The 22021-nt window shown below is 42.8% G+C and overlaps 1 protein-coding gene across 1 annotated transcript in view; it reads left to right on the forward strand.

The window, feature by feature from the left end:
- Positions 1-14864, forward strand: part of adamts6 (ADAM metallopeptidase with thrombospondin type 1 motif, 6) — a 54372-nt gene extending 39508 nt beyond the window's left edge. Inside the window, 7 exon segments of the mRNA XM_029445413.1 lie at positions 860-1023; positions 2178-2316; positions 4409-4538; positions 6137-6341; positions 6423-6599; positions 9833-9989; positions 11942-14864. Of these exon segments, the coding sequence (XP_029301273.1) occupies positions 860-1023; positions 2178-2316; positions 4409-4538; positions 6137-6341; positions 6423-6599; positions 9833-9989; positions 11942-12051 (1082 nt within the window). The 3' untranslated portion in view covers positions 12052-14864.
- Positions 14865-22021: the final 7157 nt, after the last annotated feature.

Raw genomic sequence — 22021 nt, forward strand, 5'->3', positions numbered from 1 at the left:
TGACAGCTGCCTGGTCCACCAGGATTATGGGGGATATGATGTCTATATATCAAAGTTTAAAGAGTGCAATTTTGGCTATTGTGTTGGACTGGATTCTTCATTCCAAGCAATCTGTAACTTTGTTATGAATTTCATCTGTGATCCAAGTGATAAAGATAATATCGTTCTTCTGCTGCATTGTCTGAGTCCTTGCTATTTAGGTCAGCAATAAAATAAAAGCAAAAATGAAGTGAGACAATGTAAAAATAGAGACTTGGAAGCCTGTGGAGACTTGTGTAAACTGCACTGATCAGAATAACACAATCACAACGCTCACAATCAGAGCCAAATGTGCTGAAAATGAATTAATTGAGAAGAGGATTGTGATGTTTTAAAGAGGAATAAACTATTGTTTGAGGGAGGGAAGAGGAGGGAGGGGGGGGGGGGGGGGTTGTCTGCGGAGCACGAGCCAGAGACAGCATAGCGAACGGTTGGATAGTTTCTCCTGGATTTGGCGCCATTTCAACGTAGAGAAAGTGGATATTTTCAGATCTGTTGTGCTTGGAGACCAACTTTTGTTTTGACAACCAAACAGAGCGGTATTCATAAGATTCTTGCAGGCTTTCACCTGAAGAGTGTTTTCTTTCTCTTTCTAAATTAGACGTATGTACATGTCCCTGCATGTGAAAGTCTGGATTCACAGTGTGTGTGTGTGTGTGTGTGTTGTCAGTGACATCAGGGAGGTTTAAAATGATGATGATGAACGACGGCGATGACATCACACCAAATAATTGTCTCCACCTGTAGACTCGGCTACTGTTCCTGTCTGCTTTTGATTTCGGCTTTCTGAAAGTATTTCTTGTTTTCTGTGATTGCGTAGCACTGAAATCTGAAGTGGATGATTATTACATCAACGGAGCGTGGACCATCGACTGGCCCAGGAAGTTTGACATCGCAGGGACGGCCTTCCACTACAAGAGACCCACTGATGAACCGGAGTCTTTACAGGCGCTGGGTGCTACCACTGAAATCCTGATTGTCATGGTAATACATTATGCGCTATAAAAAAAAAAACATTAACTGTGTCACAAATCCCACCATTTAAAAAATATATTATTCCTCAACATAGAAACAGGAGTGTCCTGTTGTGGACAGTGGAAACAAGTTGTGGACACAGCATTGACATGTCAGTTAGCAAACAGTTGCTTGTTTACGCATCCAGCAGTTTCAGAGCAACATGATCATTATCATTCATTTGGAGTCATGCTACTCCAACTCCTGAGGGAAACATTTGTCTCTTTAGCTGCTAAATGCTTCACTATGTTCACCAGTTAGTCTCTTAACTGTGTGTGTGTCTGTTGTTAGCTAATGAGCAGGTAGTGCACCGTGTGTTCTACATCTTTTTTCTCTGAAAACGACGCTATGAGAGTAAAGTTTTGAGGCCGGACAGCTAAAAATGAGCTGACACTCACTATAAAGCTCCTTAAAGCCAGTGATGTGATAATATAGGTTGAATTATTCCAACTTCTGTCAGTTTATCATGATATGCAGAAACTGAATGGGACATAAACTTCTGGAAACTTGGACACCCAAAATAAAACCCTCTCGCTTTTTAACTTGGTGGTTAATCTTGTGCATTTCATGCTGTCGGTCTGCGTCCACTAACTCAACATCTGGCTGCTAACCTTAGGCGACCGCCAGCCAGCAGTTTGGTGTTAAAAGCTATTTATATGTGGATATTGAAAAAAAAAGTGTGTCACTTGATTTGGAGAGCATCTGTGTTGTTGAGATTGCTCGTGCATGTTATGTACTTTTAAAAAATGGGTTTCATATGTGTTTGTGTGTTAATGTGAGGCAACGGAGCCATTTCTGTGGTCTCTGTCTGACATGAATGCTGAAAATACCAGACCACACAGCACCAGTGGAATAGACAAGCAAGTAGCCGCTCGACCACTAGCCATTTCTTTGCGGCTTGCAAAGCCTGTCTTCCTCGGGCTCCATCTGCATCCAGCAGAATAATATAAAACCCACTGATACGGACCGTTATAACTGCATTTAAAGCTGCTGTAATAAATCATTTTTACAATGGCTGAAATGATCAAACCCACACAGACTTATGACCTATAAATACAGAAGTTCTACTAAATGTACTTTCTACGTTTAATGTCCTCACCTTCTGTTTGCTGCTCGCTCTGCAGGTCCTCCTTCAGGAGCAGAACCTGGGAATACGCTACAAGTTCAACGTGCCCATCCAGCGCACAGGAAGCGGTGACAACGAGGTGGGCTTCTCCTGGCACCACCTGCCCTGGTCTGACTGCTCAGCGACCTGCGCTGGAGGTGAGTCAGCACTGGAAGCGTGAGGTGCACTATCTCTTACAGAAACATAGCGGTAGTCGAGGTGTCCAAGTTGAACTTTTTACAAAGTGGCCAGGTTTCCTTCTGCAGATGAATGTGCGTTTCCTTCCACAACTGTAACGCAAATATTAGGAGTTGGTGGCGCTGCAGTAATTCTCCAGACAAATGCCATTAAAGCGCCGCAGAAGAAGAAGAGTGCAACAAGTTGATCTGGTTGAAAGAGCGCCGGTCGAAACCTCAAACAAACAGCAATGATGGGGAAACGTTTGTTTCATGTATTCATTTAAAAAACATCTGATGTTTTGATTTTTTATGAATGAATGAATTCATCATTAAATCACATTAATGTACTTTACTCCTGTCAGGTGTCAAATACAGAAACGCTCATATTTCAACACGCTAAATGCTTTTTAATAAATTCTGGAACATTTTAGTGATTATTACAAGAAGTTGAGTGTAAAGTGCGTCATAAACACTAATTTTAAGCTTTCATTATTAAAGTTGTTGTTTATTTAACGAGAGAAGAATCTCTGTGTCGACCTTCTGCTGAGCTCCAGTGGCCGGTTGCCTTTAAAATAAAATAAAACACTCGAAGCATTTCGGTGTTGAATAGCATAACACACTGTGGGTGCTTAAATTCTTTTTGAATATTTCAATCGTGTGTGTGTGTGTGTGTGTGTGTGTGTGTGTGTGTGTGTGTGTGTGTGTGTGTGTGTGTGTGTGTGTGTCATTCGGTAAATCTTCCCCAACCAATAATTACACACATGCTTGAAGAGCAGTGTGTGGAAACACAGTATTATAATTTGTGATGGCTTTCCAAAATGATTACTTTGTAGCTGGAGATTCAGCCCTCTAATAAACTCAATATGTATATGTTCCATATTCTAGCCAGAGTAATGAATATGGTGTAATTTCTGTGAATGAGCTGCTCTGCATAGCTTCTGGTTTACCATACGCTGCACACAGATATGGCCGCTCTTCCACGGCGCTTGTCCTACAAAGTCAAACATTCAAAAATCTGAAACCGCAGTGAAATGTTGACCATGGCCTCAAGAATGACTAAACCAAACGTTTTAGCCCAAAAGCAATGGGTTTCATGTAACAATAAATAGTGTTTCTTCCCAGTTGTCAAGTGTGGCCTGGACGGGTTTGTAATATTTTGTAAAAGCATGACTGAATAAGCATGTGGGTTTTTCTGAGGAAGGATTTCCAAGTCCAAGAGCAGAAGTTTGAATCTGTTCCTTTAGAAGGGGAGGCACGCGCGTCCCTTCCAGTGTTGTAAACATGCCTTTGCATTGTTGATCCAAATGATCTAATTTGTGTCTCTGACCGCAATGAGCTTTAAATCAGTGAAATGTTATTTAATCATGCACCCATTCGACACGGCTCTCTCAGCTAATCATGACGCGATATATCACCGTAATAAAATCTATGAAAAACACCTTTTGACAGTCGTACAACCAAAAGTCTTTTACCCCATGCTTCGCACTGTTCCTCCAAACTGTATTTCACTTCAAGCACAGATGGGTAGACTTTCTATACTTCACACACACACACACACACACACACACACACACACACACACACACACACACACACACACACACACACACACACACGCATATCTTATTACATCTGCCAGACAAGTCTGCTGCAGGATATGTCCCACGTGAGCCCAAACAGACCCTTTTCTGAGTTGGTATGGCATACACATGCACACACCGAATACACATGCACGCTCACACACACACACACACACACACACACTCACACACACACACAGTGGGAGGTGTGACACCGATACGGTAGCCCTCACTCTCTCCATTAGACGCCAAAGTAAAGAGCTCTCTGCTCTGTAAAAGTGATTTGCCAAGATATCCTGCAAAGAATCAGGAATTTACATGTCTGGATTTACTACAGACTGAAAGCGATACCATCTCCGCTCAAACACGGCGCTCGACACGACGGCCGGGTTCCATGTTTCTGAAAGGGGTTTAAATGTGCAAGATCAACTGAGCTCTGTGCCGACTTATTGATCAGTGTTTGTCCCCCCCCCCCCCCCCCCCCCCGTTAGGTTCCCAGAAGCAGGAGGTGGTGTGTAAAAGGCTGGACGACAACTCGGTGGTCCAGAACAGCTACTGTGACCCAGACAGCAAAACTCCAGAGAACCAGAGAGACTGCAACACTGAGCCGTGTCCTCCAGAGTACGTAACGCTGAGTCATGATTCTTTTCATCCTCAAGTTTAGAGTGTAAAATGTGGGAGCCCAAGGTGACTCAAGGTTGTTTTGTCCAAAACAGTCCAAAACCTGTCCAAAACAAAATTACATTTGCAACGTTCAAGTCCTTTTCTCCAGCTTAGTTTAACCAGATTAGTTCAGTACTGTTGTATCTGAAAAAAGAGCGGTGTTTGTTAGCAGATGTGGAGAAACATTTTCCAATATTTGTCTGTTTGCTCCATGCTCCACTGTGTTCATTATGCATAATATGTTCACCGTCTAGTCGCTAACGTTGCATCTGGAAACAACGCCGATGACAGCAGCGAGACTGACCCCACAACAATAAAGTTGCGAGCCGTAAAGCCAAAATAATGCAGTTTTAAGAGGAGCTCTATGCCAGCTGGTGATTCTCTGTAGGTTTCTCGCTACATGCTAAAAAAAACCTTCCACACTACAAATAGACATTTGATCCATTGTTAGTATAAAAACACTGAGAATAGCAGCTTTAAGTTTAAAAACCCTCCGTGAAAATGAGACTGATATTAATTCCCCTTCAATGAGCCCTGCTGTGTGAAGTGTGTTTGGAACAAAATAATAAAAAGTAAAATGCCTGTGATTTATAACTTCATATGTTAACTATTTTCAGTGTTTGCCCCGTGCCAGAAATTAGAGCCTTGAAAATGACCACCTGTGTTTGATTGTTTTGGCTTCTTCGTCGACCCCTCGAGGGGTAACGCACACGTACACACAGGTGGAATATGAACTGGTGGCCAAATGTCTGTAAACTCCACGCTGTAGCTGGAAGCATGAAGTCACTTCGATCATGTGTGGAAGAAGAAAAGAAAAATGCATCGGGTTAATTACTTTCAGACTATCTCACAAATGTTTGTGTATGACGGTGAGTGTTGGTGCCAACAGAACTGATAGTATCGTAAATCTACTGTATAAGTGGTCATTTGTTTTCATACATTTAGACTACAGTCTTTGGTTATTTATTTTCACATCTGTATTCAGTAGACGCAGACTTTGTGCTATCTCACTTATTTTGATTAGTACTTGAAGGCTATTGCAGTGCATGTGTGTGTATCGAGTTACAGTGCACACATGACACCCCTCTGCAGCTCTCAGGACGGGCCGACTTAAGAAGACCACGTAAACACTATTGTTTTAGAATAGCCGGGGTTTTATAGGCTGGAGTAATGAAAGCTAACACAGATGTTTGAACACGTCGTTAATTCTGTATACATTCCTTCAGATGATGTCATATCTCGCAGGCTGGATGTGTTTGGAGAGCTGTTGTCTGGGCAGTTTTATGATATTAATTCTGAAGTGTGTAGACTGTCGAATGTTCTGAAGGTCAGGAGCTCAGCAACATGGTGTTCACCTGGGGGCTTAGGTTCGATGCCCTGTGGCATTATCCCGCTTTGATAAAGTCACCCAAATGCACAGAACCATAATGTGATTTCACACTCTCACTGACTTTATCAAAAGGGTGTAATGAAGTAACCGCAGGGAGTAAACCCCCACTGGCACACAGAGTAACTAAGCTCACTGTTTGTTTGAACTCGTTGTTTCTCTCCTCCAGGTGGTTTATTGGTGACTGGTCGGAGTGTGGGAAGACGTGTGACGGCGGGATAAGGACGAGGACGGTCTTGTGTATCAGGAAGATCGGCCCTGCTGAGGAGGAGACGCTGGAGGACACCCACTGTCTGACTCACCGACCTATCGAACGAGAGTCGTGTAACAACCAGTCCTGCCCGCCAAAGTGGATCACTCTGGATTGGTCGGAGGTGAGACGATACTCTATGAAAGTAACTTCAGCTCATTGTGCCGTTGAGGTCGTCTTCTCACGCCTTCTCCTGTCTCCTCAGTGTACACCTAAATGTGGCCCCGGCTTCAAACACCGCATCGCCTTGTGTAAGAGCAGCGACCTGACGAAGACCTTCCCGCCCGCCCACTGCCCGAGCCACAACAAACCTCCGGTCCGAATCCGCTGCAGTTTAGGACGCTGTCCTCCTCCTCGCTGGATCCCTGGTGAATGGGGACAGGTAGGACGGTGCACCTTCACATAATTTTAACTTAAAGTGGCAATAGATCACTTTCCCCAGCCGCTGTCCCAGGGACACATTTAGCAACTCATTCAGACCATCAGGAAAAAAGTAATATACATAAAATATATATAAAATACATTTAAATATATTATTTTGTACTTGCTCAGAGTAATCGCAGTGCACGACTCTTCTCCTCCTCTCCTCTTGTGGAGTCAGTCTTTCACTCACTGTATCCATCACAGCCACTAAGCCGTTTGCAAATGATGCACGATGACGTTGCCAATATGCAAATGAGCGTATGACGTCATCTGGCAACTTTTAGAGACTTTTGAAACCAGCGCTAGCTACTTTAAATTGGAAACACTGCATTTTGATTTCCACAGTTACTTCGGCACGGTCTGCCAGTCTTTCCAGTAACTGCAGTTGCTTTGGTAACCGGTGATAGATTGATAGCTCACGGGAAAACAAAAGTGCTACCCTCTTCTTGTTTAAGTGCTCAATGGTTGACACACTTCCTTTGTGCCGGAAGATAGTACCCGGTAGCAGACAGATCGGCAGAGTAAAAGCGAGGTTTATTGGGAACCAATCTAAACACCGATGGTGTCGTCATTCTACAGCCATTACATTGTGCAACATTTATTTCATCATAAGTTAAAGCCAAAAGAAGAGTATGCTGGTTAATCCTTTAAAAGGATATCTTTGAATGTCTAATAGACAAAAGATGCAATGATAGATTCCATATGTTGGTGAATGGTTAATATAATTTACACCTGGATTACACACTAAGCAGGCTTGTGACGTGTGTGTGTGAGTCTGCGTAGGGGCTGTGTTTGTGTGTTTGAGTCCAAGTGCTCCAGCAGGCCTGCAGTGTGTGATCAGTGGCAGTAATATCCTCCTGGCTGTTTGAAGTTTATCTCTGCCTCAGACCAGACCTCTCTATCACTTCCAGGAACACGATTTAAAGGAAGACCAAGGAGTAGAATTCTCGGGTTCACCCTGACATGACTTAATGCGGCTCAGCAAAGCTCTTGAACACTTTACAACACAGCTGACTCATGTTGGTGAGGGGACGCCAAAAAAGCGTGCGTCACAGAAAAGTTGTACGCACAAAAAGCATGGCTTGTTATTTTGTAGGATTTGTTAATAATTTAGTGTAAAAGTGGAATTTTAAACAGTGTGCACCGATGTTTAGAAGATGGTCACTCGTTCACTGTTGGTGGAGTTGATGTCATGGTTTGAGCCCTTTTAGGTCAGAGGTCAAAGGTTAAGAGTCAGGCAGTCTAGGTTACAGCCTTGGCTTCTCCTCATAATGGCCCCATGTGCGTTCACAGACATCAAAAACACACCTTTACAATTCCATCAGTGCCAATAACAGTCGGAGACAAAGCAGTCGTTTCTGATAACCTCAGCGTGGTCCGCCAAAGAGCTGAGCTGGGGTTAATACCTCACAGAGCAGCAGCTTGGGTCTGCTCTTACACAGCACTTTCTCGTGTGTGTGTGTGTGTGTGTGTGTGTGTGTGTGTCTCGGCCTCCACCTCCTCTTTCTTTCTTTTTGGCTGTAATTACAAGTTTCGCCCTCGCTGCTCCGATCCCTCGAAGCGTCAGAAAGGGAAGATTGTTGCCAGCTACCGAGCTCCTGGTCTCCCAGGGCCAAAAGGTCACCGGTTCAAATCCCACTTAAGTCGCACCATTGACGTACGCCATCTGTCATGGCCGGCAGCGGGTCCTAATAAAGACTCTGTAATTGGGAAGGGATGACATGCGGGCTCACTGATCTGAGGCAGCCAGAGAGGATCATTGAAGGTGACAGAAAGCCTGGTAGTGGGGGTGGACATTTGTTGACGGCTGGGCTCATATCACACACTCGTACTGTACACGGACACACATGCATAGTGATGGCTGACAGGTGTGTTGTTTCTCAGTAATTATTCATTTGAGGCTCATGTTTTGGCATCTGTGTTTGTAGTCTTCTTTTTATTCTGCTAAGGATTTTTTTTAATGGCCACCCATAGAACCAATCTCAGTTTTTATTACAACTAGCACATTTATAGAAGTCAGGTGCACAATTTGGGTTCAGTACAAGAACCTTGTTCATGTGTTAACAAACGTTTTCTCCCTTAGTTCTGTGGCCAAGGCGAGTCCATCGAAAAGTAATAATTCATTAACCTGTTCCTCTTTTTCTTTTAGAAAAACAAGCCAGTATGACCACATGTTAAAGGAGGAGTCTTTCATGTTGCTTTTATTAGGATTCATCAACATTTACTACTCCAATGTTTTGGAGATATCCTTGTAAACAAATCCTAAATAAGACTGCAGTGCTGGGAATAATCCAACAACAACACGCTCAGCAGTTGCAGCAGCAGCGGCTCACAGCTCAATTAATTAACCCTTTGCACCCGATTGGTGCAATTTGCGTCTAAATTGTACACATCATAGTCAAATCTGAGCACAGACATGACGCATATCTTCAGATTCATAGTGACTTTCTGCGGATGTCATTACAGATCGTAAAAAACATTCATAAATCCGCTTAGAAATCACAGAAAAAAGACGCAAGATCTTTCTAGTTGTGGCCTTTCTGCCAGTAGCACTTAATAGATGTGACCTTATAATTTCCTCTGAAATGATTCCCCCTTGTCTACTCTAGCCTTGCACTCTGTTTGTAGCTCAGCTCTTAGTCTGAAAAGAATTAGAGTGAAATTCCTCAGGAGAAACAAAAGGCAATTTTCAGTCGCTCTGTTTCTCTGTCTCTCCTTACAAATACACACAAATGGGAAAAACCTCGCAAGCAACAGTTGACCTGGTTAGGAAACACATTCACTGACATGCAGCCAGTTGAATCAAACAAAAGGGAAGGTGACTCTCTCTGCTCGCTGCCTGCGTTCCCTGATGATTGGTTGATTGGATCAAGTTGTGTGTGTGTGTGTGTGTGTGTGTGTGTGTGTGTGTGTGTGTGTGTGTGTGTGTGTGTGTGTGTGTGTGTGTGTGTGTGTGTGTGTGTGTGTGTGTGTGTGTGTGTGTGTGTGTGTGTGTGTGTGTGTGTGTGTGTGTGTGTGTGTGTGTGCAGGGATTACTCAGAATGGCTGAGTTTGTGTCTGCTTGCATAAGAGAGCGAAGACTTACAGCACTCAGGGTCACAGAGGAAAGATGGTCCTCATTTACCTTGTTGAATTTCAGTCATGCTTAACTTGCTCCTGCGTAGACAATAAGTGTGATGTTTGATGTTACAGTGTTCGGCGCAGTGCGGCCTGGGCCAGCAGATGAGGACGGTGCAGTGTCTGTCTTACACCGGGCAGCCGTCTAATGATTGCGCAGAGTCCCTCCGACCCACCACCATGCAGCAGTGTGAGAGCAAGTGCGACGCCACCCCCATCTCCAATGGCGACGGTAAGATGAAGAAACGTACGGTGCGCACACACACACACACACACACACACACACACACACACACACACACACACACACACACACATCTGACTCTGCCATCATATTTTAATAGCACTGGCTCGGCGAGTTGTCTCCTTGCAACTCTTTTATCACAAATGTGCGGTCACCAGCCGGACGCAGGTTTCTATTTAAAACTGCAGTTCCTTCAAACGCAAAGGCAGATGGTTCATGTGGATACCGATTGTTGTGCACGTGCATTGCGTTCACGCAAAGCCCCAATTGAAAAGGTTATAATCTGTCTCTATCTTCATCTTCACTGTTCTACTATGACCTAAACACGCTTGGATGACACACTCCTCTACACTTTGCCAGCTACATTAATCTTTCCAGTGGGGTTGGCTCCTGGTCAAAGTGAAACAGCTCAACCCTCCATATACACTTACACATGATGGATGGCTATTCAGATGCATAGAGAAGGGCCCTTCGATTAGACTGAATGGAAAACGTGAGCAGCGTTTACAGGCTGGCTAATGGGATTAGCTGTAGGCTAATTGTTCCTTTACGGACAGCAGTGAGGCAATGTCTCGTTTCATTTGGCTCTGCAGAGGCAGGGGCCAAAGCCTAATAAGGGAAGACACTCTGATCGTGATAAGGCATTTAGAGCACTGCCTTTCCGGCATCCAGCAAGCCGTGTGTGTGTGTGTGTGCGTGTGTGTGTGTGAGAGTATATGAGTGTGTGCATGCTAGAGGTGGCAGGAAGCCCAGTTAGTGAACGAGGCCAGGATCTGTTTCAGCCTCAGCCTCTGCGCCCAAGTATAGTTGCAGAGTTTTATTGTGTGGAGGCTTGAGGGAGATGCACCAGCCCTCATGTAGCAGGTTAGCCCCAGTTTGTGCCTCGTGTGTTCCGTAAATCACAGCGTTAAGCATCTGATGCTCTGAAAATAAATACCCGGTAGTATTTGAAAAACCGTGGGTGGTTGTTAGCACTGTTCTGAAGGTATTCCCAGAATCCTCAAAGACTCCTCTAACCATCTGGATGAGAAAATATTCCAATTATTGCACAATAAAAAAAAAGATTAAAGAAAGTTTTGACTGATTCCCTAATCAAGGTAGAGGAAATGAAATATGTTCTTACTGTTTTTGTAAAGCACAAGCATTATTTTGTATTAGAAACCTGCAGACCTTGAAAACCTTAACAATAAAAAGGCATTAGAAGTTCTTCAATTGTATCATCAAAAGTCTTAAATATGTTCTCTTGCCTGCCAGAGACGATAATGTTAGTTATAAGATGTTTATGAAAATGATTGCAGGCTGTCAACTAAAAGAAGAATTGTTTGCACATAATAAGCGAGCCTTGCTTTTAGGTCAAATGTACCTGAATTTAATCCTTTTAATTGGTTAATCCATCCATCGTTTTTACGCCACTTATCTGGGTCCAGGTCGGGTTAATTTAAATAATTATATTCGATTATAAGTATTGTTTTATACTGCTGGGAAGTACTGAATTTATTTAATTTATTAATAAGAAATATAATCATCCCTACTGGTTATAAATGTGCATTCTCTGTGCCAGTATGTGGTATTAAAAATACATAAATATATAATAAATATAATTGATAATAAAGTTGTACATTTTTGCTCCCATTGTACAAATTTGTCATTTCTAGCTGTTCAGTCAGAACTTCAACTTCTTCCCTTTTTTTGCTGCAACAGACATTTTTCATCCAGTTGGCTTGAATAGTGTGTGAGGGATTATGAAATACTTTGAGAACAGCTGTAAATGTTAAACGACCTTTTAGCCGGGACTTAAATGTAATAGTATCACATGAGAGGCTCAAACTAGGGGCTCGAAGCAGGTCAGCTCTTAAAAGTCATACTAATGAAAAAAACATAAAGTAAAATGTATAACAATTCTTAACTCTTTAATTCAGCGCTCTTCTTTCTCTTTCCAGAGTGCAAAGATGTTAACAAAGTGGCCTATTGCCCGCTGGTCCTGAAGTTCAAGTTCTGCAGCCGTGCGTACTTCAGACAGATGTGCTGCAAGACCTGCCAGGGCCACTGACCCTTGGAGCATAAGAGCGAGACAAAAGATAGAAAGGCAAGAAAGATGGAGGGAGGCTGACGCGGCACTGAAAGGGAGAGAAGAAGAAGAAAACAGGGCAGACTGAAAAAACAACAACCTCCGGTCCAGTGAAGGAGAGATGAAGAGAGATCGACGCTGGCGAAGCGGAGGAGAAGTAAGGATGTCCCTGTTCATCACACCTGGTCCTCCTGCCCTCCATCGTGGTGGAACCCAAACCACTGCTCAGCCCACAACGCTGACACAAACTGTTTTTAATTTTTACTTCTGTGAAGTGGAACTTGGAAGATTGTTCGTCGGTGATGTTATTTTTATTATAATAATAATTATTGATATCATTGTTAGTCTTCCTTCGTGTTTGTTGTTTTATGAATCCAAAGTGCTGGACACATCGCTCGCAGAGGATGTAACCCCGGAGATGGACAGACGGAGGGGAGTACTCCTCGCTAGAAGAGGGGACGTGTCGGACTCCTGTCTTTGGGACGACTGTGACGGTGCTATTGGCAGGCAGACTTTTGGCTTCGGTGCACTTTTCCGTGTAAATACTTTGCCAAGTTACCGCTCAGATACGACAGAGAAACCATCAGTGTACTGTATATTTATTGTACAATTCCAAGCAGAGCTGAGATATTGTCCTCTGATCATGTTTGTGTCAGATAGTAGCCTACTGTCGTGGAAGGGAATGTAATGTGATTGAATTCATATTCGACGTCTCTGTGCTGGAATGAAAATATTACATACTGTAACATACGTTAAACCCTTATATACTGTAAGGATTTGTATTTTATATATGATGTTAATCCAGGACCAGAAAATACCACATGGTTATAGGAGGATCACTTTTTCTTTCCCTAGACGGGTGCCTTAGTTCCTAACACTTAAGTAAGAGCTCACCTAGTGTCATTAGTCCAAAGTAGTATGAAGATCAGACGGTGCCTGGGCCACATGAAAAACTATAACCAAACTGGCCTTTACTAAACATCCCATTGAGGAGCTTTCAGTTCACTATTGAAGGATTCATTTTGAAGGAGCGTATTCTATGAAGCAGCTTATTCATTGGAATCACAGAGCAGTCACTATTAATAACTTTGTTTTTAGGTTGGATGATTATTTAATCAAAGACTGTCATGGTTTCAGCGCTTATAAGAGTTAAAGGAAGTTCAACATTTGCTTTGTTAGCCGAGAGTTAGACGAAAAGATGCCAGTCACCGTCACGTCTGTCGTGTAAATATGAAGCTTTAGCCACTTAGCTTAGCATAAACGGGGAACTAGCTAGCTTGGCTCTGTCAAAAAGCTAATGAAATCCGCTGAAAGTCAATAATTAACAATTTTATATCTAATTTCTTGAAATCCATCCAAAAACCGGAGTGTAAAAGTTGTACCTCCAGTGGTTTTATTTGTAAGGATATTTATTTTGCGAGATAAAACAAGTTACGTATTAAGTTTTAGAGTGGCTAGCTGTTTCCAACTTAGCTAAGCTAAGCTAAGCTAACCGTGTCCTGGCTGTAGTTCCATATTCAACGTACAGACATGATGATCATCTTCTCATCCAATTCTCAGTAAGAAAAGAAATAAGCGTATTTCTTAAAATGTCTAGCTTTTCCTTTAAGTGACCAGAGCTAAATATACACAAACACAAAAACCACATTAATTATGGATATGTTGCCAGTCCACGTATTCAGGCTTCAGACACCCCCTCCAGAGAAAGTTACACCCTCGTCCAGTTTCCCTTTCTACTCGTCATCTTTGTCCCTCAGCGAAAAAGACAAAAACGGCCGACTCAATGGTGCTTTCCCCCTCTTTTATTTTATTTTTTTATTTCCATGGAGTACTGTGTTTACCTCTTCTTTTCCTCCCGCTCTGCTCCGAGGGTTACGGCCTTCCCAGGCTTCTGGTGCTATCAAGTGGGTGCTTCCATTCAACCCTCCAGTGTGCTTAAAAGTGAGGCTGGATCCAAACAATATGAAATAATATCCTTGTCAATATCTCTGTTGGTAAATGCTGGTCATGTTATTGTTTTGTTTGTGTCTGTTTATACCTCACACTGGGAATTTTCATTGTTAACCGTGTATTGTTGTTTGTGCTACCAACAAAATGGATGCTCACCCAGTTGTAACTGACTTACCCAGGTGACATTACTGCTGGTGTCGGGGGTTGTGAAAGGGAACGTCTCCATCACACACTTGTTATGGAGGTACAGTAAGAGTCTGAGAAATCTGAAAGACAAATTAAGGAGCGTGCAAGAATCTCATCGAAGCTGTTAACAACTCATTTCTAATTTTGCTGCTGCTACTTTTTTTTGTAGCCACCTTCAGTAAGACAATGTCGAGCAGATTTAATCGGTTACCAAACCTGTTGGGGAAAGGACAGTGGATGCTGAGAAGTATTTGAAATCAGTTGAATTCAAAGTGCTTGGACTCACTCATCTACTGGCTGCGGGATACGGAGCCTCCAGAAAAAGAGAAGTGAAATCACTCAAACTGGTACTCATTGCTGTGAACTTGGATGTTTGAATGTCACATTGCTTACACCTGTACCTAAAGTGCAAGAGAAATGAAAAGCATCATGTGATTAGTTGCGTATATTTTATATTCAGTATTAATGTTGGTACACTGTTACTAATTTTTTTTTTTTTCCAAATGTAAATTATATGCTAATTTATTGCGTTGTCTCACTTGTACATTTATTTCACTGCATGCGAAACTGAACTTTAGCATAGTGAAAATAAAAATGCAGTGATGCAGCCCTTCACCAGCCCTTTTTTTTAAAAAGTAGATACAATAAAAAGAGCAGCTTTTAAAGAGACTCTGTGTTAGTGGATTCATTTTCTTTTCCCTCGCTTGTCAAAACACATCAAAACATGTCCGCACAACATTTCTAGTGGCGTACACACTGATCCCTGTGAGAGGAAAAAGCTCAACATACACCGAGGATCTAATGTGAAGTGTTGGTGCCAGGGTGGATGCTCCGTTCTCACAGGCTTTAAGAGATATATAATGTTGTCCTTTCACTCAACTCTTGGAAAGCACCCACAGCATGAGAACACCTAATGGCATCACACCAGGATACCCGTTACCACCGCTGAAGAAATCCATTCATTGCCTCAGTTTAGGGTGACCGAATCGGAGAAGCAGGGCAACGTTTGTAAAAGCTTTAGTGCTTATCTACCTAACGCTGACACAACCGGCTGCATCATCGTCTGAGATTCAAAGTTAATAACTGTCAGTCATTCTGAGTGAGTGCCGTTAAACACCTTTCTGAACTGTCCCAGCTCTGTTGCCATAGTTTTGTATGGCACTCTCCTTCCTCTCATCCTGGCCTCAAGTGTCTGGATTCCCTCTTTGGGAACTGTGAGGTTTCTACTCTCCTTGGTAATTAATTCCAAATAAACAGTAACTAGCCCACTTGGCTGGGAAACACCGGCCGTCTCCTTCTAATCCACAGTGTCCAATTACAGAGGGAGACAGATGGCCTGTTTGGTCTAATGTAACCAGTTTAGAATACCTGTACGTCTGGCCCAGCTTCTGTCTCCCGCGCTGCTCCATCTGCATTTGTCTGTGATTACATTAGTGCTAACCTGCAAGAGCTGAGGGCGACGAAGAGAGAAAAAGAGGGAAGGTGATGGAGTTCATCTGCAGATAACCTGACACCCCCTACGTCACAGGAAGCATGTGTTGACGATAGCTCATCGAAGATTAAACATACAAACAGAAGGTTTTACTTATCACAGAGCTTTATTGAATTGCAAGTATAGCACTATCTGTCTAAAGGCTTGGTCACATCATAAAGTGGTGAAATAATTTTTTGTGCATGTGTTCCAAAAGCTTGGCCACATGCTACCGTTGCAGACGAGCTAACTCGCCGGCCGGTTTGTTCTCTCTCTACTGTTTTATTTATTCTCCACTGACTTTTTTGAAATAAAGATTTCCAAGTTAAAAGGCACAATGAACAAAATGAAGGCAGAAAAGTACCGTCTAACTCTAGTACTTTATTAGTGGGATAATATTTGTCTCCCTGACATGCACCGTGTGTATTTGCCTGAATAAGTGACACGGTGATGTCCCAGTACATGGAGCTCACAGGCTGCTTATGATAAGAGGTGTAGAGGGGATGAGGAACAGATTTCTCCTCTTCTCCAGGATTCTGCACTTGAACTGGAACTTACTGACAGTGAGAGAAGCCATTGCTGTGGCTTATCAGCAATTAGATATTCCTCACAAGTTGTGCGACAACGCAAAGGTGTGCAAGATTCACCAACGAAGTAATAACAATCATGAGGAGGCACAAAAACAAATCGGCAACCTTCAATCAACGTCAAACTTTAAATGTAAGTTTGAGTCTCTCGGGTTGTAATCATCAGCCTCCCCTTGGAGGTTTGAATCCCAAAGACCCGTGACTTTACTCTTTGCTTGGGTTCTGAGGAAATATCAAACTTAAAGACAGTGGCTGGTGTATCATTCTGCAGCTGGGAGGTGTGAGGATTAACGTAGCAACAACATAGCTCCCTAAGCGTTTATCATTCTTAATCAAAGTTGCTGTGGTTCCGCGGTGTCGTCAATGAGTGCCTGAAGCATTTCGGAAACTCTTCTATTTGAACACAGTGCAGCAGGACACACAGTTCCAGATGGTGTGGTTGGAGACAGTGCATGCACGGACCGGGGGGGTCTGACAGGCAGGAATGTCAGCCCTGGGATGGGAAGGTCAGGGCTCCAGCACCTGCTATCTGCTGGGCTCTGTTTGGGCTCTGTCCTGTTAAGCCCCACGGCTCTTTCCCACAGCTGAGGCCCAGATTGAACTTCTGTGGACAAGATCAAAGCCCTGAAGAGCACCGAGAGGAGAGGGCAGCAGCCACTGCATCACATATACCAGGGGGATGCGTTTTTTCTTTCACACCTTCAAAGATGTGAAGAGAAATGCTTCAGCTGTGCACCGTGGCCTCTCTCAAAGCTGTTTTCTTGCAGTGTCATGAGCTCTGCACTTATCAGCTGTGATCCACTGGGCACATGGATGCCATACCCAAACACACTTTAATTTAATAAGGACAGTTTCTTAGTGAGCTCCCGGTCACATCAGAAAGCGACACATTGAAATGCGATTGTCGATATGCCAAATCGCTTGTCATAATTCACCAAAAGTGAATTCTGCATTAAAACATTGTTGTGATGAAAAGAGAGCTGAGCCAGAAGGCAAAGCTCTCGATCTTCCGGCCGATCTTCGTTCCTTCCCTCACCTATGGTCATGAAGGCTGGGTCATGACCGAAAGAACGAGATCACGGGTACAAGCGGCCGAAATGTGTTTTCTCAGACGGGTGGTGTTTCCCTTAGAGATAGGGTGAGAAGCTCAGCCATCCGTGAGAGACTCGGAGTAGAGCCGCTGCTCCTTTGCGTTGAAAGGAGCCAGTTGAGGTGGTTCGGGTATCTAGGATGCCAGCTTCCAGGCACGTCCAGCTGGGAGGAGACCCCGGGGAAGACCCAGGACTCGGTGGAGAGATTATATCTCCTCACTGGCCTGGTGTTTAAAGCTGAAGGGCAACAATCAAAGCAGAGAGGGGCGAGACATGATGGGAATAACGGTGCACAAACACAGTCTCTTGTTTGTGCACATTAAAAGTGATAGGTAAATGTGTAAACAATGAAAAAAGGAAGCTTAAAGGGACATTCCGGGTCTTTGGAAGTGGGCTTGTATGAGGTACTTATCCATACTGAGTGTATTGTTGTAGTCAGTGTATATGTACTTGTCAAAGCACAGGAAGGAATTTCAAGCATACTGCAGCCTTGACTGTTCAGATTCCATATGTGCAGGAGTTCAGCAGGTAGCTGGGTCACCTTTAAGGGATTTTTTCCTATACTGTCCTCTGGCAGCGGGAAAGACAGCAGATAAATGGATTAAGTGTATAAAAAATCAATAGCCAATCACTTAGGCCAATGGAGTAAAGCCAAGAGCTTTTGCTTGGTTGTGGACGAGGCTGAATAATATGTTGTGTGTATGAGAGTGTCTTCATTTGGGTAGATGGTGCTCTTGCTTGAACACCACGCTCTATGTACAGCATACTTAAGGACATCCTCTCTCTGGAGAACATTATGAAATCCATCAAGAATGAATTATTTTGTGATTCAGCCTCTTCTGCTCTAACTGCATGCAACTAATAAATGACGGCAAGCTAATGGGGACAAATGATAATGGGGCTGTAGTCGCAGCACAGAAAGCTACATGGCTCATGGTTATTACTTTGTTACATTGTAATGCTGCGCCTGTCTCCTTTTCATAGTCCACATGTCCTTCGCTGTCGACAAGGAAAAGGTGAATCTTAGTAACACGTGGACGTACCAAGGACGTCGGACCAGGCACATTGAAGGTTTGACAGCGACCTTGATGGTCCGCTGTTATGTGAATCCTCTTTAAGATCTATTCTTTTACTAGCTTGTAACCTTAATTATGTTCTGCGGTAACAATATGTTTTATGGAGGAATAAGTCATCCTATATTATAGTGTGTTAGTTGTCCATAATGTAATCTCTCCGCACTCTCATTACAAAGTAAAAGTGGCTGTAAAGACTAAATGATCTGCTTGCAAGCAATTTTATTAATTGACTAGAGATTCATCAATCATTCGTACTCTAAAGAAAACAAGGTGCTATCTCAAGCGTAGGTCGATTGATAGAGTCGTCCTTGTCGTTAAGATATTAAAATTGCAGAGTCAAGACAACAGAATAAGGGATGCCACTCTGCTTTAAAGTCACATTGAACATAACAAAAAGGAAGAACTCTCCATATCATGTCTCTTTGATAATTCACCATAGCTCTGTTTATTTTTTATATCAGAGTACGACATAGGGACAGTATAATGATTCAGTTTCATTAAAGCTGTTATTATGGCCACTAGGGGGCAGAAGAAACAGTCACCACATGTCACCATCTCAAACAGCAGCTAAAGTTGCTATTACTAACGTGTTAGCGAGCTTATTTACACATCCAGCAGACACAGAGAAATATTAGCATCATTTGGAGTCATGTTTCTGGACGCCTGGTAAATATACTGTAAGTCCAATATTCCATATTAGTAGTTATGGTAGTAGTAGTTAGTTTAAAGAGGTCGTTAATCGGCGTATCAGAGTATTTTTGGGGAATCCTACTGGAATTTACAAAGTAATGCTCCAACAGCCAAATGCCAGAAGAGTAATTAAAGAAGGAAACAATGTTTATGGAGCAAAGCTTTCTTACAAACAAATGTGGCCTACGTTTGTTTTTTTTAGAACCCAATGACGGAGAGCTAGCCACTTGTTGAATCCCTTTCATCTTCTTTACCTGTACTCTGAAGTTACATACCTCAGAAGTGTCTGTGCTTTTTCAAACAATCAGTTATCACATAAAATTTAAACATTTTCAACTAACACAGTCAAGAAAGAGCCACTGAAAGAAACGCAGTGACAGCATCTGAGCGTGTTAGCGTGTTAGCATGCTAGCATTCGCTAACGTCACTCTCACTAGAATTGTAGCACAGGGGCTTCAATGAAGAGGCTGCAATAGTCGGTGATACAACAGGCTATTTAATAAGAGCCTGTACTATAACTTGAAGAGAAAGAAAAATGAGGGGAACAATAAATTTATGCCCGAGGCAATACAGATGTAGAGATATTTCACTGGATAATTGAAACGTTTGACTTGCTAGTGGAGCTAAAGTAACAGGATTACCAGCGTCAGTAGGATTCATAGTCTGGATATCATGAATATATGTGTCACAAATGTCATAATAACTCATCCAATATGATAGCTCAGTGTGGACCAAAGTGGTGGACTCATTAAAACATTATTTTATTGATATGACTGCACGTATATTACGACTGGTTGGTTCACATTTCCACCAAACCACATTATATTTTACCAACATTTAACATTATGCTTCTCTAACAATATCTCAGAATATTGAATGAATTCACCGAGAACTAAAATGGAAATATTTTATAGTCCAACTAGGAGGTTAAATAACAACTACCTTCCATGTAACTCAATTCTAAATATTCTTTCAGTTGGAGGTGAAGTATTTCTGAGGTTTGCTTTTTCGAGTTTAACCTTGGTCTTAGTTGTAGTCCTGGGCTTAATTTATTATTTACTCTAGTTTCCTTCTGTGTGAAGAGAAATAGCATTCATTCCTGATCAGTCCTGTCCAACTGCTGTGGTATTGGAAATGTCATGGGCAGGCCTTGCTTGGACCTCAAGTTTGGCAGGACGTAGAGGAATGAATGTTATTTTTTAATGTCCACAGCTCTGCCCCATTTCCTCTGGCTGGCATCTCTCTGGCTCCCGCACCTCTGCACCGACATGTCATTTTCAAGGTGCGTCCGAGTAGCCTTAAAGATGATCCACAAACAGAAGAACAACCGAAGAGCGTAGCAGCACCATCAGACAAAGACCGTTCTGTATTACTATATCATCTTAGTATGTTCTCACAAGTCTTAAACAATATAGAAGAAGAAGAAGTTGTGTAATCGGGGAGGACAAAGACTTGAAATATGTAAAATATGAACAGTGACAATTATCCAAGTAAAGCATAATGAAAGGATAAGGGGGCCCTGATTCAGCTCAGGGTAAAGGAGAGCTTAAAACAATACCTACATGGCCATGTGTGCATTGAAAGAGTTTCTGGTAAGTCTTCCTCCAGTCCATACTGGCTGTGGAGAGATCGCTTCCTAACAAAATGACCTGAAACGGACTCAATGTTGCTGAAGTGGTCAATAAAATAAGTGCAAATGCACATTCCTGGTGGATTACTTTGTACCAGGAGGCCAGTCATCCCGCTCGTTACCTCTCGATCGTCCTGACAAAAGATACAATAATTGCTGCCGTGATGACTTTCCGCATTCGTTAAGTCTCGTCTCGTACGACAGCTGTGCAGTGTTTCAGCTTCTGATAAGCTCAAACTCATGGATCTCTAATCAACTAGTATGGACAGGAGAAACTATTTCAGTAACCAATAACTCTTTCATTGTTCATATAGACATGTGAGTGCTGTTTTGACATAGACTCGAAAAAAAAGGAACCTTTCCTTTAAACACTTAGAGACAAAGTAAGACACCTGCAACACAGACGAGTGAAATTCCTGCTCCGTCCTTGGACGTCTGTGAGTGACCAACCATTAACCATGAAAACCTGCCGTGCCTGTCCAAACCATCTTCTCTCTTTGAACTCGTGAAATCAATATCCCTCCTATGAACGCACGCTAACTTACCCAGCTCTCTTCTTCTGCACATTCTGTCCATCACACCCCGGGGAATTGGCCATGGAGGGAGGACTCATGGCCACAGTTCAGGGGTCAGGCACGCTGCTCACACACATACCCATCCAACACGTGAGTTACAGCAACAAAGCACCACTTAAACCTGCAGCGTGCAAAGGAAGACTTCAAAGTTAAATATAAATATATATGCTTGTGTGTAAACTACTTGTTTGTCATCTAACAACAAGAGAAAATAATCTCTGTCACGGAAGAATTTCTAAGAGATGAGAAAGATTATGTGGGAGGGAGATAGTGGTTGTAGAATAACAAGATAAAGATATTACCATTCCATCTCATCCCAGGCATGATCAGCAGCAAAGAGTGGTATTTCCTGCTTCCAGCTGGGCCCGGTGACACCAGGGGGACGTTAAAGATTCTCCTGGTGGAGCTGAGGAGGAACTACACCGTCTCCTTAAAGCAAAAAATACCCATTTGTGTGGCAAGCAATGTCCTTATAGACAAAAACATTTTATCTGAGCATTTCTCTGTGTCCTCATCAAAACAAATATTTGATCATCTTTTTCAGCATTTCCTCAGTGGCACATCTTTAACTGACCTGGACCCAGGAGCACATACAGCCAGTTAGATCACCTGTTTTAGATTTGCGGCAGCTCGGGCCGAGCCGGGCTCATAATGTAACATTAACCCTCCTTCCTGTTCCATATGAAAATTTAAGCA

This window comes from Cottoperca gobio, chromosome 12 (genome assembly GCF_900634415.1).
Source record: "Cottoperca gobio chromosome 12, fCotGob3.1, whole genome shotgun sequence".
Classification (NCBI taxonomy): Eukaryota; Metazoa; Chordata; class Actinopteri; order Perciformes; family Bovichtidae; genus Cottoperca; species Cottoperca gobio.